At 40.0% G+C, this 14,261-nt stretch overlaps 1 protein-coding gene across 4 annotated transcripts in view; it reads right to left on the bottom strand.

Moving 5' to 3' along the window:
• Nucleotides 1-329: 329 nt before the first annotated feature.
• rasa3 (RAS p21 protein activator 3) overlaps nucleotides 330-14,261 on the bottom strand; it is a 39,986-nt gene continuing 26,054 nt past the window's right edge. The window contains exons 7-25 of one of the 4 annotated variants that reach the window (XM_026165561.2): nucleotides 14,159-14,231; nucleotides 12,462-12,535; nucleotides 12,255-12,359; nucleotides 11,968-12,124; nucleotides 11,723-11,871; nucleotides 11,529-11,643; nucleotides 11,355-11,429; nucleotides 11,155-11,278; nucleotides 10,669-10,775; nucleotides 10,045-10,122; nucleotides 9,830-9,907; nucleotides 9,485-9,558; nucleotides 8,686-8,745; nucleotides 5,198-5,304; nucleotides 4,118-4,200; nucleotides 3,783-3,991; nucleotides 3,589-3,692; nucleotides 3,310-3,493; nucleotides 330-3,183 (exon numbers count right to left, since the gene is read on the bottom strand). In XM_026165561.2, coding sequence (XP_026021346.1) covers nucleotides 3,108-3,183; nucleotides 3,310-3,493; nucleotides 3,589-3,692; nucleotides 3,783-3,991; nucleotides 4,118-4,200; nucleotides 5,198-5,304; nucleotides 8,686-8,745; nucleotides 9,485-9,558; nucleotides 9,830-9,907; nucleotides 10,045-10,122; nucleotides 10,669-10,775; nucleotides 11,155-11,278; nucleotides 11,355-11,429; nucleotides 11,529-11,643; nucleotides 11,723-11,871; nucleotides 11,968-12,124; nucleotides 12,255-12,359; nucleotides 12,462-12,535; nucleotides 14,159-14,231 — 2,032 coding nt within the window. In that variant the 3' untranslated portion in view covers nucleotides 330-3,107. Of the gene's footprint in view, nucleotides 3,184-3,309; nucleotides 3,494-3,588; nucleotides 3,693-3,782; nucleotides 3,992-4,117; nucleotides 4,234-5,197; nucleotides 5,305-8,685; nucleotides 8,746-9,484; nucleotides 9,559-9,829; nucleotides 9,908-10,044; nucleotides 10,123-10,668; nucleotides 10,776-11,154; nucleotides 11,279-11,354; nucleotides 11,430-11,528; nucleotides 11,644-11,722; nucleotides 11,872-11,967; nucleotides 12,125-12,254; nucleotides 12,360-12,461; nucleotides 12,536-14,158; nucleotides 14,232-14,261 lie in introns of all 4 variants that reach the window. The other 3 variants (XM_026165555.2, XM_026165577.2, XM_026165569.2) reach the window with 3 other exon arrangements.

Below are 14,261 nucleotides of genomic sequence, written 5' to 3' on the forward strand. Positions count from 1 at the left end.
AGATTATAATATGTAGTAGATTTTTTTTTAAAAAGCTGTATATTAGGTTTCACATTGCCACTTACCTCACTTTATAATTTCACGTGTAACATTTAAATTATCTGTTATGGCATCAGGTGAAAGATTCCTACTTCGTGTTTAAGGTGGGCCTTTTTTGGAGTGTAATGTGCTCTGAGTGCTAATAATGATAGCAATAACGTCTTTATCAGTGAGATGCTACAAGATTGGCATACTTAGGCAGGGCAATTCTAACAAAACAATATAAATCTGCTAATGTGAGTTTGTACAGTAGACTTTACTGATAAGTAATAAATGACACAGACACCAGATTTGCATTAATAATTGTTTCATTTGGTTACTCGGGGGAAAACACATCACATTTTCACCATTCATTCAATTGTTTTATGTACACAAATAACAGGCTTATTTTAATACTTTTAAAATATTTGTACAAAATACACTGTTCTCCCTTTTATAATATGTGTTTATCTGAAGAGGCATCTGACTGCAAAACATCAGCAGATGTGCATTGTTAATTTGTGATCACTTGACAGGCTTATCGAGGGCTTGTTAATATTATTGCATGCTGAAACACCGTTATTGCATAATTCATTCCTTTTATGGGTATCGGGGTTGGAGGAGTCATACCCACACCAACTTCGCTGGGAATTCTGGGAAGGTTTGAATGAAAGTTATAATAAATATGAGTTTCATAAACCTGAGGAGAGTTAGTAACCTGTAGGGGGAGGAAAACCTGAAAGAGATTAAACCCAGGCTGCTCTCTTAATATTTTTTTTACTGTTCATAAGACATCTGGGGAGAATAGATTGGCAAAATCTTCTTGAAAAGAAACAGTGATTGTATATGAGAGGAAAGAGGGGATACGCTACGTCAGGCCAAGAGTGAAGTAACAGTGTCTTCAGTATAATTACAGGCAGTGATCTGCCTTTCCTGACCTGTAACACTGTTTGATCAATTGGCAACACAACCCATCATGTCAGTCACATGTGTCCACACTGACAAAAACAAGCACTCACCCACATAACAGACACACACACACCTCATCCAGCTCAGATACACAGCAAAATTTCCGTATGACAAGATAGAAAACAGAGTCAAATTGTTGAGTCAAATTGTTGTCCTTATTTGACCCACCCAAAAAACAAAAACATATAATTGGATTAGTTGCTCAGCTGTTTTACAAACAGTACAGTTATTTATTTTTTTAATATATTTATATATATATTTCAAAAATGAACTTTAGAAAAGTGATAACTGGCACTGTTTGGGATCCTGTGACCATGGGGGCGAACACCCGCGAGGCTACATAAGCACATACTTGGATTCGGAAAATACAAAAGTCGTGGTTTGTAGTCGCTTGCAGAGGCTGCTGTCTACACTTCACATGCACTGTCGGAGTGAAAGACAAAAAATGCGTCCGCCTTTGCGAAAGCGTGGGACAACACAACACAGCTGGCTAGCAACAATAAATCCTGTACCTTCAATAGATGGTGAGGCGCTTCACAGCAGGTAGCTTTTCAGTGGAATGCATATAAATAAGAGTTCAAACGACAAGGTATGGAGGGAGTGGGAGGCTAACTCACAGAAACAAAAGAACCACATTATTATTAGGTAACCAGCGGGGCAACACAATCAGTCACACTCTATCCATTTCACAATTACAAACTAAGACAGGTTAAAATGTTAGTTTGTGTAATAATTAGAAGTGTATCTGAAAATAAAACATCCCTGTTAATGATCTCATTTGTGATAGCTGAAGGGGGTAGACTGGCTTTTACTTATTTTCCTGCTTACACAGGAGTGAAACAGGCCTCTGAGTTAATGTCAAGCTGTGGGGCCTTAGCCCAGCGCTGTGTGTCGGGGAAAAGTGTCTTTCCATTTCATCATTAAAGCTGCTTTTCTGACATTAATTATATTTATCCACCATAAATGGACAGTGAGTGATGAAAATTGTGTCTTATGACACAAAACAGTTGCTCTGCTGTAGTTATTAAAGCCAGTTTTGTACTGGACTACACTGTACTCAGCGTTCTCTAATATTCTGTCTCCCTTTCTGTTTGTATCAGTATAACATACAGTAGTCCACTACACTGTACAGCTGTACCTGTAAAAGGACTTGTTCTGTCACGTGCACATTTTCTGCATCTAAAGAAACTGGTTTTGAATGATGTAATTTAAAGCATAACCTGTGCGGGCAAGGGGAGGGGGAAATGCCAACCTGGGTACTGGTTACATGACGACCAAATGACAGACCAAAACTTTAAAAACAAAACGTGGAAAACTCTTTTAAAAGGGTTTAAAATGTGGGCTAAAACTGTGTGTGGAGAGATTTTCGGTAGCTTAAATGAAGTCAATGGGCCCGACGATCCCTTTGTTTGTTTTTTTGTGGCTCTCCCTGAACTTGTATCCCGAAGACGCTGGGGGGAGAAGCTTGAAAGTGAAAGGTACACAGGTATAACATCACCCGCAGAGGGGATAAGCTGCAGTCATTCCTTCTCGTCTGGGGCTTCGTCCATCAGACGGCATATGAAAGGTAACAATTTCAACAACATTTAAAATAACCGCACACAAATCAAAGAGGTAAAAGTCGCTTTCTGAAAACTGTGCTGTGAGGCTTGTTCGTCCGAAGATTTGGAGGCGATTAAAGTGCGTGCTGGTCACTGTCAGAACTGTCCAGTGAAAACCTTTGTTCTCTCGTCACGTCATGTAAAGGAGACGGTTACCTCTTCACTCATATCCCTCCTTTCCTCCACAAGTGCTCCTCTTTTTTCTCCTCTCTCTCTTCTAAAAGTGAGGTCTGTTTGTCCGAATGTGGAGCGATGCACTTTGAGAAACTGCAGGTAGGTCCATATACGCGGCTCTTGGAGTTTGGCAACGAGTCGTAAAGTTGTCATTTTCTCAAAACACGATCAGATCGGGGTGAAAGGTTGCTTTGCTTCCACAAGCGTCTTAAGGAAGTTATTTTAGACAAGGGAAATGCTTCAAAACTCAATACCAGACACAGAGCTCAGTTTCAGTGGATTTTTCTGCAGTAGAGAAAAATATGCTGGTTTTGTCCATCACAGAAACCGGATCCAGGGCTGTGGCTAGATGGAGTAGGTGGAGCTCTCAGACTGCTGGCGGATGTAGCACTGGAAACTCTTGTCTCCAATCGGATGCTCTCTGAGGACAAAGAAAAGGGAAAAAAAATGTGACTGCAGTGTTCTGAACTAGCGCCTCCACTTTGTTAAAGATACAATAAATGCATTCATCTATAACTTAACCTCCTAACACAAGCAGTGCACGTACTGGCTGCCTATCTTTGTCTTCTTGAACTTGTCGCGTTTGTACTTGGTGTGCTGCTGTTCCAGCGTCTGCACGGCTGAAATGATCTGCTTCAGGGTTTTGTAGGTCTCCTGGGGGTCGTCTATGACGAAGGTGGAGTACTCCTCCTGCTCGGGGCCGTCATATACCGACTTACTGCCGCAGGCCTCTGCAGCGGGAAACGGAATGAGAGACGGAAATGTGAAAAAACACAAATGTGGGAAGTTTGAAAAAAAAACAAAAAACATGCGCTTGGCATTTAACCTTGCATCTTGATCAGTTTGGTCATGTATGTGCTGAACAGAGAGTAAATCCTCTCGGTCTCTCTGTCACCATCTACATCCAGCTGGATGTTTGCCGGGAGGCCGCTGAAAAAAACGAAGCGCGCATGGAATGAGAGAGAGCGGAAACAAAGCACAGGAATGTGAAGCTGCGCAGATGTTAGCAACTTTATGTACCCGGTGCAGGGCGTACACCCGGGAGCCGTGTCTGCTGAGAGCTTGCAGCACAGCCAGTGGCCGTTGAGGTAGGCTGAGGGGTGGTAGGTGCTCAGGCGTTTGCGGTTGCACTGGCTGACTTTGGTCAGGATGTCGATCCAGTCGCGCGCCTCTACGCAGTTATTGGCCTGGATGTAGAGCGCCCGCTCTGGCTGAATGACCTGGAACATCTGAAGGAGGAGTGTGGGAAGAAAAGAGTGCAAGTTAGGTAAGAAAGTAAACACTTGTAGGAGAGATTTGGGCCCAAATGCTCAAACCCTCAAATATTTCACAAGGGCTCACAGGGGGTTCCTTACATTTTTCATTTTGAAAGACTCCTCCTCCAGCCGCTCTACAGCCAGAATGTTCTCTATGGGAATGCTGCAAAGAGCTCCCTCACCTGGTGGGAACAGGAACAACATCAGACATGGAACTGTTGAGGTAATAACAAACTGGATTGTTATGACTGTCATTGAGATGCGTAGTATGGTGTAAATACACATTTTATTTGACCTGTTCCGTCCAGCTTCTTTTCTTGTTAGGCTTTCTGCTTTGTGGCAAATTGTCGTGATAAGGAGTTGTAGTATTTTCATATGGACTTTTTTTTTTAAAGAAAAAAAATTGTTTTACTCATATCGTAAGTTTTTAATCTAACAGTTAAAAGAGACAATTGGCTACCATTTCTAAGATGTTTAATTTGTTACACTTTACACCCATGCAGATTGTTGAGATCAGTTTTAACATCAATTATAAGCTTGTGACTTCTCTTTGTAGGATGATATTTCACCTTTCTTCATTACGTAACCATTTAAAAATCAGAAAGAGATCTACATATGTGGAAGATCTAATACAAAAGATGATATTAGAAAGCACAGCTGGTTTATTCCACATCAGTTCATGAAATGAGTTCAGCCTGCCAGGCCATGTCAAGATGTTGTCTAGGTATGAATGTGAGAGTGAATGAATAGTGGTATTGTAAAGCGCTTTGAGGGGTTCCGAAAAGCGCTATATAAATGCAATCCATTATTATTATTATTAGGTAGGATGATGTTTGAGCAGCTCCCAGAAGATAATTTTAAGCTATATTTCCAAATCTCTATCTCTATTTTTATGGCCTTTATAGACTTTTATCAGCAGGATGCACTCATAGGAAGTCATATGGTTTAACAAAGGAAGTTGATAACCACCATTGTGAGTCCCATTTTTCTAAGTAGTATAGCCCTCTGCTTAAGGAATTTGAAAACTGCTCATGTATGTGTGTTCAGTAACCTAATATCCTCCACATATGTTGGATGATGAGTATGCAGATTTTGTCCCATGTCCCCACCATCCTGATGATACACAATCAGGTGAGTAAACAACGTTACTGGGATCACGAGCAGATCACAAGAGCGCACCTTTCGTTCTGTGGTAGGTGAATTCGTGGTTGGTGAGACGAAACCATCTCTTCTTGAAGTTTTTCATTCCAAACCGGTTTCTCCCCTGGGCTCTCTTTATCATGAACCTGTACAAAAATGGGAAAGAAAAATACGAGATGAGCATTTTTATTTCTTCACGCCGGAAAGTGTGCTACCTAAATGTGTAAGACGAAAAGCTATTTGTAAATGCCATTTTATTCGCTTAAAAGGGATCGGCTGCAGTCCTCTATTAATCATTCCAGTTACATGCTGGCAGTTATTTGAATTAACTGCTGCTGTACATGTTTTTGTTTTTTTTTAAGTACAGTACAGCTCTCATAGATCATGAGCCTATGAGTCAAAAAATGAGATGGGTCAGCAGGTAAAGGTACCAGTGTTTTTGCATATTTTACCCCAGTACCAACAAATTGTGCATAAATCACTGACTAAAACAGGATTCTAGTGATTTATTTCCAGCCTTCCATATAACCACTGATTTCTCTTTATTCCATTTCATTATGAAAATATACATGCTAGAGATGAAATGCAAGAAAAATGATGCATGACATCATCAGCACTCATTTTTTAGGGAATAAGCCAATCAATTTCTTAGTTGTTTAAAAGTTATTGTATTTTTTAAAGTTTTGTAAAACTGTGTTTACATGTCACTCTCTTTTGCGCCTTAATGCCATCAATATGATGTAAATATCCAATATAATGGATTAGATATCTTCAAGGATGTATTCTGATTTCTATAAACTGACATTCACATTCAATTAAAGGAACCAGTGGTTGCCTGTTGCTTGAAATCATTGTGTTAAAATGTTTCTAATGTTTTGTGAAAGACACAATTCATTGTTAAAACATGTAAAACCACTGGTATGCTCCTTTTAAGGATAGTAAACAGCAGAAGGTTTTCATTTTTGCGTTTTAGGGGCCAAAGGTCATGTGAAATACAAAAGCACCAACACTTTCCCACAACACAATTTGAACTCTTTACTACAGAGTGAAGAACATGCTGGTCTCACACCTGCTGCAAGCTGTGTTGGAAACTCAGTTGTGTTTAGTAGCGATATGGTCACAGTCTAGACTCTAGAGTAAGGACATAAAGGGTCAGGATGGGGGCAGATATGTGATCCAAGAAATGCTCACACAGTAGTCCACCTGACATGTCTGTCAGGTGGAGTCAAAACCCCTTTGTCATCAACAACTCAAATTTTAAGTCAGTCTTTACTATTTACTTGCCATTTATCAGTCAGCTAATACATTTACCAGTTATTGGTCACTATGTCTAGTAATGAATTTTAGCTGTTTGTTGTGTTTAACAACAAACTGTGTTTACTTATTTGCACTGTTAGCAAACAATTAAGTTATATTTAGCTATTTTGACTGTAAATTCATACTTTTAGTTAACAATTTCAACAACTAACCATATTTTTAGTTAATAATTTCTAACCATTTGGTCATAATTTAAGCTAACACCCAATTTAATAGCTGTTCATTATGTTTAGTGACCAATATTATCTTTTTGTTTCATGTTTATCCATACCATTAGCTAACAATTAATTTTTATTGAGCTAATTTTATAAAGTTATTGCAATTTTAAATCCGGTTTTAATTAACACTTTCATCATGAATCATTTTAGTCAAAATTTAACCATGATTCTATTTAACAGCTATTTAGTTTAGTACCAGTGTTTACCAAAAGCTGTGCTTGTTAATCTGTACCATTTAGCTAACAATTGACCTTTAGTTTAACTGTTTAGCATGCTTAACCATAAACTGTGGTAACTTCATATTGTTAGCTAGCGTTTAACTTATACTGAGGCATTTTAACTGTAAAGCCATAGTTTTCGCTAACGATTTTAACTGCTAACCTTTTTTTTTTAAACGAATCATTCCCAACCTTTTAGTTATAGATTTAGCTATGACTCTATTTACCAGCTACGTATTGTGTTTAGTGACCAGTGTTTGACTAGAAGCTGTGCTTGTTTAACCATATAATTAGCTGACAACTAACTTTTATTGAGCTAACTTCACTATAAATCAAATTTTTAGCTAACAATTTAAATTGCTAACCACATTTTTAACGACTGACTTGACTACCTTTTTAGTCATATTTTAGCTCACTCCATTCAACAGCTATTGATTATATTTAGTGACCAATTTTAACAGTTTTTCATGTTTAATTGGAAACTTTGCCTTTTTATCTGTAATGTTAAGTCAGAGTCTTACTCAGTTGTAGCTTGCTATTTTAACTGTAAATGCATATGTATAGCTAATAAATAAAATTGCTTAATCTTAATTTTGTCATATCCAAAGTTTCATCATTTTATAGCAGTATCCGGTTGTTCAGTCTGACGTCACTAGCCGTGTCTGGACCTAAACTCCGCTGCAGGTCCATATATCAATCGATCACTATGGCATTACTGAGAGTTGAAAAACTGTCTAAAGTCTTTCATCTTTAATAAAATGATCAGCGTTCTGCTCTACCAGGTGTAACAATTGAGTTTAACATCCAGGCATCCATGAAAACGGAATTTATGACATTTAACGGAGTTAGAAGTTAGCAGGGAGTTAGCTCGCTAGCTTCTAAATACAATATAGCATGTCCTGACTGCGGGGTTTTGGAAACAAATTAAAACGTACAGCTCTGCTATCACTTCCAACATAAATGAAGACAGAAAACTAAACAGCTGAGCTTAAATAAATGATTAGCGGTAATAAAAGCTGAGGGAGGTCAACAGTGATCACTGACTGTTTTAGGAGCTTTTTGAGATTAAATAGAAGAAAATACATAACATTAAACATGTTAACAACACAAAAGCCATATTAAACGCAGACTACTTTAGGCCCGGAAGTAGGATTCATCGCGTCATCACTGAACAACCGGATAGCATTTGCCAATTTATACTTTTTGCAATTATTTTAGCTAGCTATTTCCCCTTTTGACAATTACTTTGAATTATTTTTTACTATTTTACTATAAACTTTTAACTAAATGAAATATAAAATATAATTTTTGTTTTGTTTGTGTTTTAACTTTAATAAAATACACCCTCTCGTGACATACTGTACCCTTGGTTAACAATCACTGCAGTAACCCACCCCTGCGGTCACACTAAGCATGTCTGGCATTTGGAGGAACAACAAATTATGGCCATCAACACTGGTTACACTTCCTAAGTAAGCAGGCTTAAATGTGTACACTTTACTTTATACCATTACAGCCAGTGTATTCGTCGGTCTACTGCCATGTAAATGCAGAAAGATTAAAATCCAGAGCAGATAATAAGAGTTTCAGATAGTACAACAAGACAGACCACTTGTATACAGGTCAGATATAAAGTAAAGTGCAGCAGCATCTACCACAGCGCATGATGTTGGTGGGAGAAAAAAAAATACCCGGACTGATTTAGGTGGGGACACAGTGCACAAACAGTAGGGGGGTCTCAAGGGGCAAAGCCTTTATATAGAGAATCTCTTACCTGCCCTTCGTGCCTTTTGACCCCTTCCCATCAACCCTCTTTATAGTGAGTTTTACACTCCTACGCACAGTTGCAGAAACAAAAGAGGGTGGGGATGCTGGTGAGTGAATTGCTGGCACAACTAATGTCAAATGGAAACTCTCCTCCTCTTTAATGCCTCATTAGAAACATCAGAACAGCCAACGTGTCAGCACAAAAGAATCTGTTTACTACCTCAGATGGAGCTTTTCCGGAAATGTTTACTTTAAGGAGTCAGGTATGTAAAGGCTGAATCTGCTTCACTGTAACGCAAAGGTCTAGTCTGACAGTCAGATTAGGTTAGTTTTGCATAAAGACGGGAAATGGGGGATCAGACTTATCGGCTGCACATCCATGATGTGATCTCACGTTCCACCACACCCCAAAGACGGATTGAGATCCAGGGAGGGTGGAGGGCATTTTAATATAGTTTAATACAGTGAACCCATTGTCATGTTAAAGAAACTAATGATGATTTGAGCTTCATTACATGGTCAAATATGGGCAGCAGCCTCCAGCAGTCATCAGAAGATGGTCAGATCAATGTTTGATGTATTGTGTGTTTAGAGACGCTCTTTTGCATGCCTTGATGTTGCCGTTCCATTGGCTTAAATTAGTTCTTGATTAGATATTTGCTTTAATGGACAGTTAAACTGGTATACCTAATAAAGTGGCCACTGTGGATATGACCACCTATCTAACGAAGAAGAATCTCGGAGGAGAAGTATTGGAGCTGTTTATAGTCTGCATCTTAAAAAGTTTTAGAAAGCAGGCTCCTTACCCCTCTTTGAGCATGATTGGCGTCTCAATGCTCTTTTGATCCCATTTTCCAGACGTGGAGATCAGATCCAAGAACTGTGGAGGTTAAGCGTAAGAAGGCCATCAATCAAAACGTTTATTGCTGTGGTAAAAGTCTGGGTCGGGCTCATGTGCCATCCCAGTTTTTTTATATCTGTAAAATGAATGCTTTCACATCATTTTATTCACTCATTTATTATCTGTTCATCTGTGTTTATTCTACTTGTGACACGCAAGACTAAAAGACAATTTGATCGTGTGTGTGCTGACAGGCAAAAATTCACTGAATGCAAGAAACGTGAAAGAAAATCAAAGATCAAACACTCACATTCTTCACAGCGTCTGCATATTTCTGCTCGTTGAAGTAGTCGTAAAAAGCAGCCATGTAAGACTCTTTGAAATTGGCCTTGAAGGACACAAAAAAAAGTATGTAAAGAGACAAGAGGTCAGCATTTTTGAACACTTAGACTGAAATACAAAGGAAGTCCAGCTCAGAGACAGGAACGAAAACAGAAAAACTGCACGCTGAGCTGAGAAACTCACAGATTTTGACTTGGCAAGACTCCCCAGGGTCTGGATCGTCTTAGATATGAGGGTGAGGGTTCTCGAAGTGGCAGGGTCCTGAGGGCAGGAAAGGGCGAATAAAATAAAATTCTCAAGCAGGACCAGAGCACAAAAAAGTAAAGCAGGAATGTTTAAACTTGGTTAGCTCTGAATCATGAAATAATTGCCAAAAAAAATATTTTGTTCTTTATTAAACTTTTATTACATTAATAAAAATGAATAATATTTGCTACATCTGGCTCATAAATATAAATAAATATGGCAAATAATAAATCTGTCAGCACAAATAAAAGTGTAAAGCTCCAGAAAAAGATCTGGTATCTCACTGCAAACTTTTCTGTGTTTTAATTGTTATTGTTTATCTACAACTTAGTTATTTTTGTGTACTATAAAGGCAGTGGTGGAGGTCTTTATTAGTAGGAAAGGCTGTAAAAACTATTAAAAAAAAACACAGTTAAAAGGTCCAAATCCATGCCTCCCCTTCCCATTTTCCAAAGCCGTCCAGTGGGTCAGACTGGGGTCTTTGCTGGACCGATTCTGGCCCCCAGGCCTTATTTATGACACCCCTGCACTAGGCGTTAAAGGGTTAACCATCAAACTCACCGGATGGTGCGGTCGTAGATGGAACAGGTTTGGAGAGAGGATGGCTGGAGCGAAAAAACGGAGGAAGATGAAACTGCTCACTGCTGTGTATCGGACGTCTTGGTCAACTAGAGAGCAGAAAACAGAAAGTTTTGATTAGACCTGTTCTGAAAGTCCACAACTTCACAAAAACAGGACTGATGCAGGATATCCACACAAAGAAAACATGTAAAAGCTTCTTCGTTCTGAATGAATGCAGTGCCATGTAATGGCCAACAGGAGGCAGCACAGTATAAGAGACACAGTTCATAATGTGTTACAGATGACCTTAAGGGTTGTAAAGGAGGTTTAAGTGTTTAACAGAGCATAAAAAGCCTTTCTGTTTCTGAGTGAATAGAAAAAAAAAGTGTCCTTGGACATCTTGCACATCCTTTACCATCCTTTATTTCCTGTTTCATATTAGCAGCTTTTTTCATCCCCCTCTAAGCCATTCATTCTCCAGGTTACCTTGGAAACGAGTGGCAGCAGACTCTCGCAGAGAGAAGAAGATATCACACATGACGGTGGGACAGCGAACACCAGAGGTTGTGATAACGTTGAAGATGCGGTCTACATAGTGACGAAGGTTTTCCTGAGGTGTGAAGAGCAGGAGTCAGAAAACACGCACCGGCACAAACTAACAGACTTCTTTGGTTTCTCCTTCTTACCCTGTTCGTCTCCAGGTTTTCTGACTCTTTGAGCTTGACGGGGTCGATTTCACAGGGCTTGTGTTCAGTGCAGATCTGCGGCGAGTTAGAAAAGCGTGCGATTATTATTTCATGAGAGATTTTTCAAACGTAACTCGGGGAAATGAAAAACGTGTTGACATCAAAGTGTCACACCTCATCTATAATTGGCTTGAGCGTGACTTGGAGATAGTGCATTCCTGCCAGCTTCATGGTCTCATCGATGCACTTAGAAGTCAGCGAGTTTCCCCTGAAAATGGTGTTTGGATCCCTGCGAAAAGAACAAAAAAGTGAGAATTTGGAGTGAAAACAAACAAATACTGGTCTAAAAGTTGTAATGAGTCACTCACTGTGTGCGGTTAATTTCAGCATGAGCAATGGCGCTGATGAAAGGCACTATTTTGCCGTAATGAAGAAAGAGACGCACGAGAGGGATGGCGGCTTCTTGCTTCTCTCGACACACCTCCCCGAGAGTATGAGCTGTGGACGCTGAAACGGGCTGAACACAGAGGAGGGGGGTTGAGAAACGGCGGTTAGCAGCACGATTAACAGTACTTGAGTGGGGGGGAGGGGTTAGCAGAGCAGGTGCACACACCTCGACATTAGCGGAGTGCAGCAGCAGATCTCTGAGCGGAGTGTAGTGTTCGGAGGGGAAGACGTGGTCCTCGGTGTAAACGATGTTCAGACGCAGAGAGCCGAGCTCATCAACCTTCACAGACTTCCCCCCGTTCTCCCTGGGCTGCAGAAAGTACCTGCACAGGAAAAAGTGTCGTTTTATAACATCTTTAAAACTAGACTGGATTAAAAACGGACAGTTGTAACATGTAATCCTAAAGCGAGGACTGGGTGGAGGGTGGAATGTGTGCCCTGTTTTTTTCTCACCATGCGTCGTGTACTCCGGCCTGACCCAGGACCCGCAGGGGCACACGCACACCTCCCAGAAACTCATCCCCAAACTTCAGATTGCTGGCGTTCCACAGGTCCACCCTGAACACAAAGAGCATGGAACCGATCAAACACCAGAGAGGCTTGACGCCATGCCAAGTTCAGCGCTGATCCCGGCACAGACAAGACAGCAAACTGACTCACCTCAGCGCCAGTTTGTCAACATCCTCCTCTTCAACGTCAAACTGCCGCTTTGTGTAGCTCAATGGCCGCGTTACCTAGAAATGGAGAAAGTTTCAATTTGTTTACATCCTATTTAAAAAAAACGATTTTAAATCATTTTGGGTGCAAAAGAGGATCTCGCTCACGCTGGTTTGGGGCAGTAAGAAAAGACATTTTGAAGCAATGAAACAAAAAACCTGATCACATGACAGAAATATGATGGATGGGCTATGTTAGAGCGAGGGGGGAGGTGCTGCCAGCTGAAAGCATGACAGGCAATGCACAGTTGTGTTCATGTGGTGGTTAGGAATAAATAGGACGTTCTTGTCGGCTAGAAATCAATGGGCCAGATTGTTTGGTTTGTCTGAATCAATCACAGTCTTGTCCTGCTGTCTGCTGGTGCTGCAACGAGGAGGCCACGGCAGAGTAAGTTCCTCAGCGAGAAGGAGGAGCAAACACAAAAATGTCAGAGTGAGCGAGGGTTAACGGGGTCAGTGTGATAGGGGGTGTATGAAAAATATCTTTACATATAAGCTAATGCAAAGAGAGTGTTTTTTTTTCCAAAGAACATTTTTCTAATTTGTTCACATGTAACATTGCTAAGCTGTGCTGCCATGTTTTTTTTTTTCTCTCTAAAAAAAGCTTTTTTCCTCTTGGATCATTGCAACGCTCTGACCTTGGGGTGAATTTGCTGGGACGTCCACTCTTATAAAGATCGTGGCATTGTGCAAACATAGATTTTCCAGAAAGGCAAACAGCTAAAACTTCTGCTTTTAAAGAGGTGATCACACTTGCTGATGATCAGTTAATTGAGTGGATTTAATTAACGGCACCTTGATGATACTGACCGAGAAGTAAGGTTGTACTTAGTCTTTCACATGAGTGCACGAAATCCCGTGAAAACTTTCTGTTTCACATGACTGTAGCTTGTTGATACTAACTATACATTAGCTTGTTAGCATTTGTTTATTAGCCACGCTTGTTTTTGTAAAAGTTACAATGTCTGCTTTATTTCTACAATTAGTAATCACAGCTCAAACCCCCCCGCCCCCAATTATTTATCTTATGCCTCCCCTCAGTTCCTGTCTTTTTAATGCCTCGCTGCCTGAAAGCCCACTTTGGAAGCAAACCTGCTCCTAAACTTCCAGCAAACATGCCCGAGTGAGCTAACAGGATATTATGTCAAAAACAGAGTGATAGCAAACACCTGGCATTGCCACACTGCCCCAAAGCCTTGGAGTCAATAGCTATGAGGGCTCTACGTAGTTATGCTCTTCATACAGACCACAATTTACTATCTTAGATTCTAAAAATCAATAATTCAGCTCGTGTTTAATGTATGTGAAGCCTGTGCAAATACCACTGCTCATTCAGTGGGAGGAACATATGAGGTTCGAGGTTTTTCACTAGCCATGAAAACCTCTAACTTGATACAAAAATGAGGTGTTGTTCACGAATAGTTATCAGTAATTTGGGAATAACCCCTCCCCAAGTAAAACACAACAGTTTAACTCATCAATAACCTCGTTCAAGTGTAATAAAGAGAATTATAAGGTCAATGGCCTTTCAGAGGAACTGGGATTGTGAATCAGGCCACATTTTACATGAAACTGGAAAATTGACAATTACACTTATTTGTATTGTTAATATATATATTTTTTCATTTCTTGACACACTACCTCAAAATAGAAAACCTCCTCAAACTGTGGATTGTTGGTTTTTCTCTTCACCTTAGTCTTCTTGGCTTCTGACCTGAGCGGTAAAGAAAAGCAGATGGAGATA

Source organism: Astatotilapia calliptera, chromosome 1 (assembly GCF_964374335.1).
Source record: "Astatotilapia calliptera chromosome 1, fAstCal68.1, whole genome shotgun sequence".
Taxonomy (NCBI): Eukaryota; Metazoa; Chordata; class Actinopteri; order Cichliformes; family Cichlidae; genus Astatotilapia; species Astatotilapia calliptera.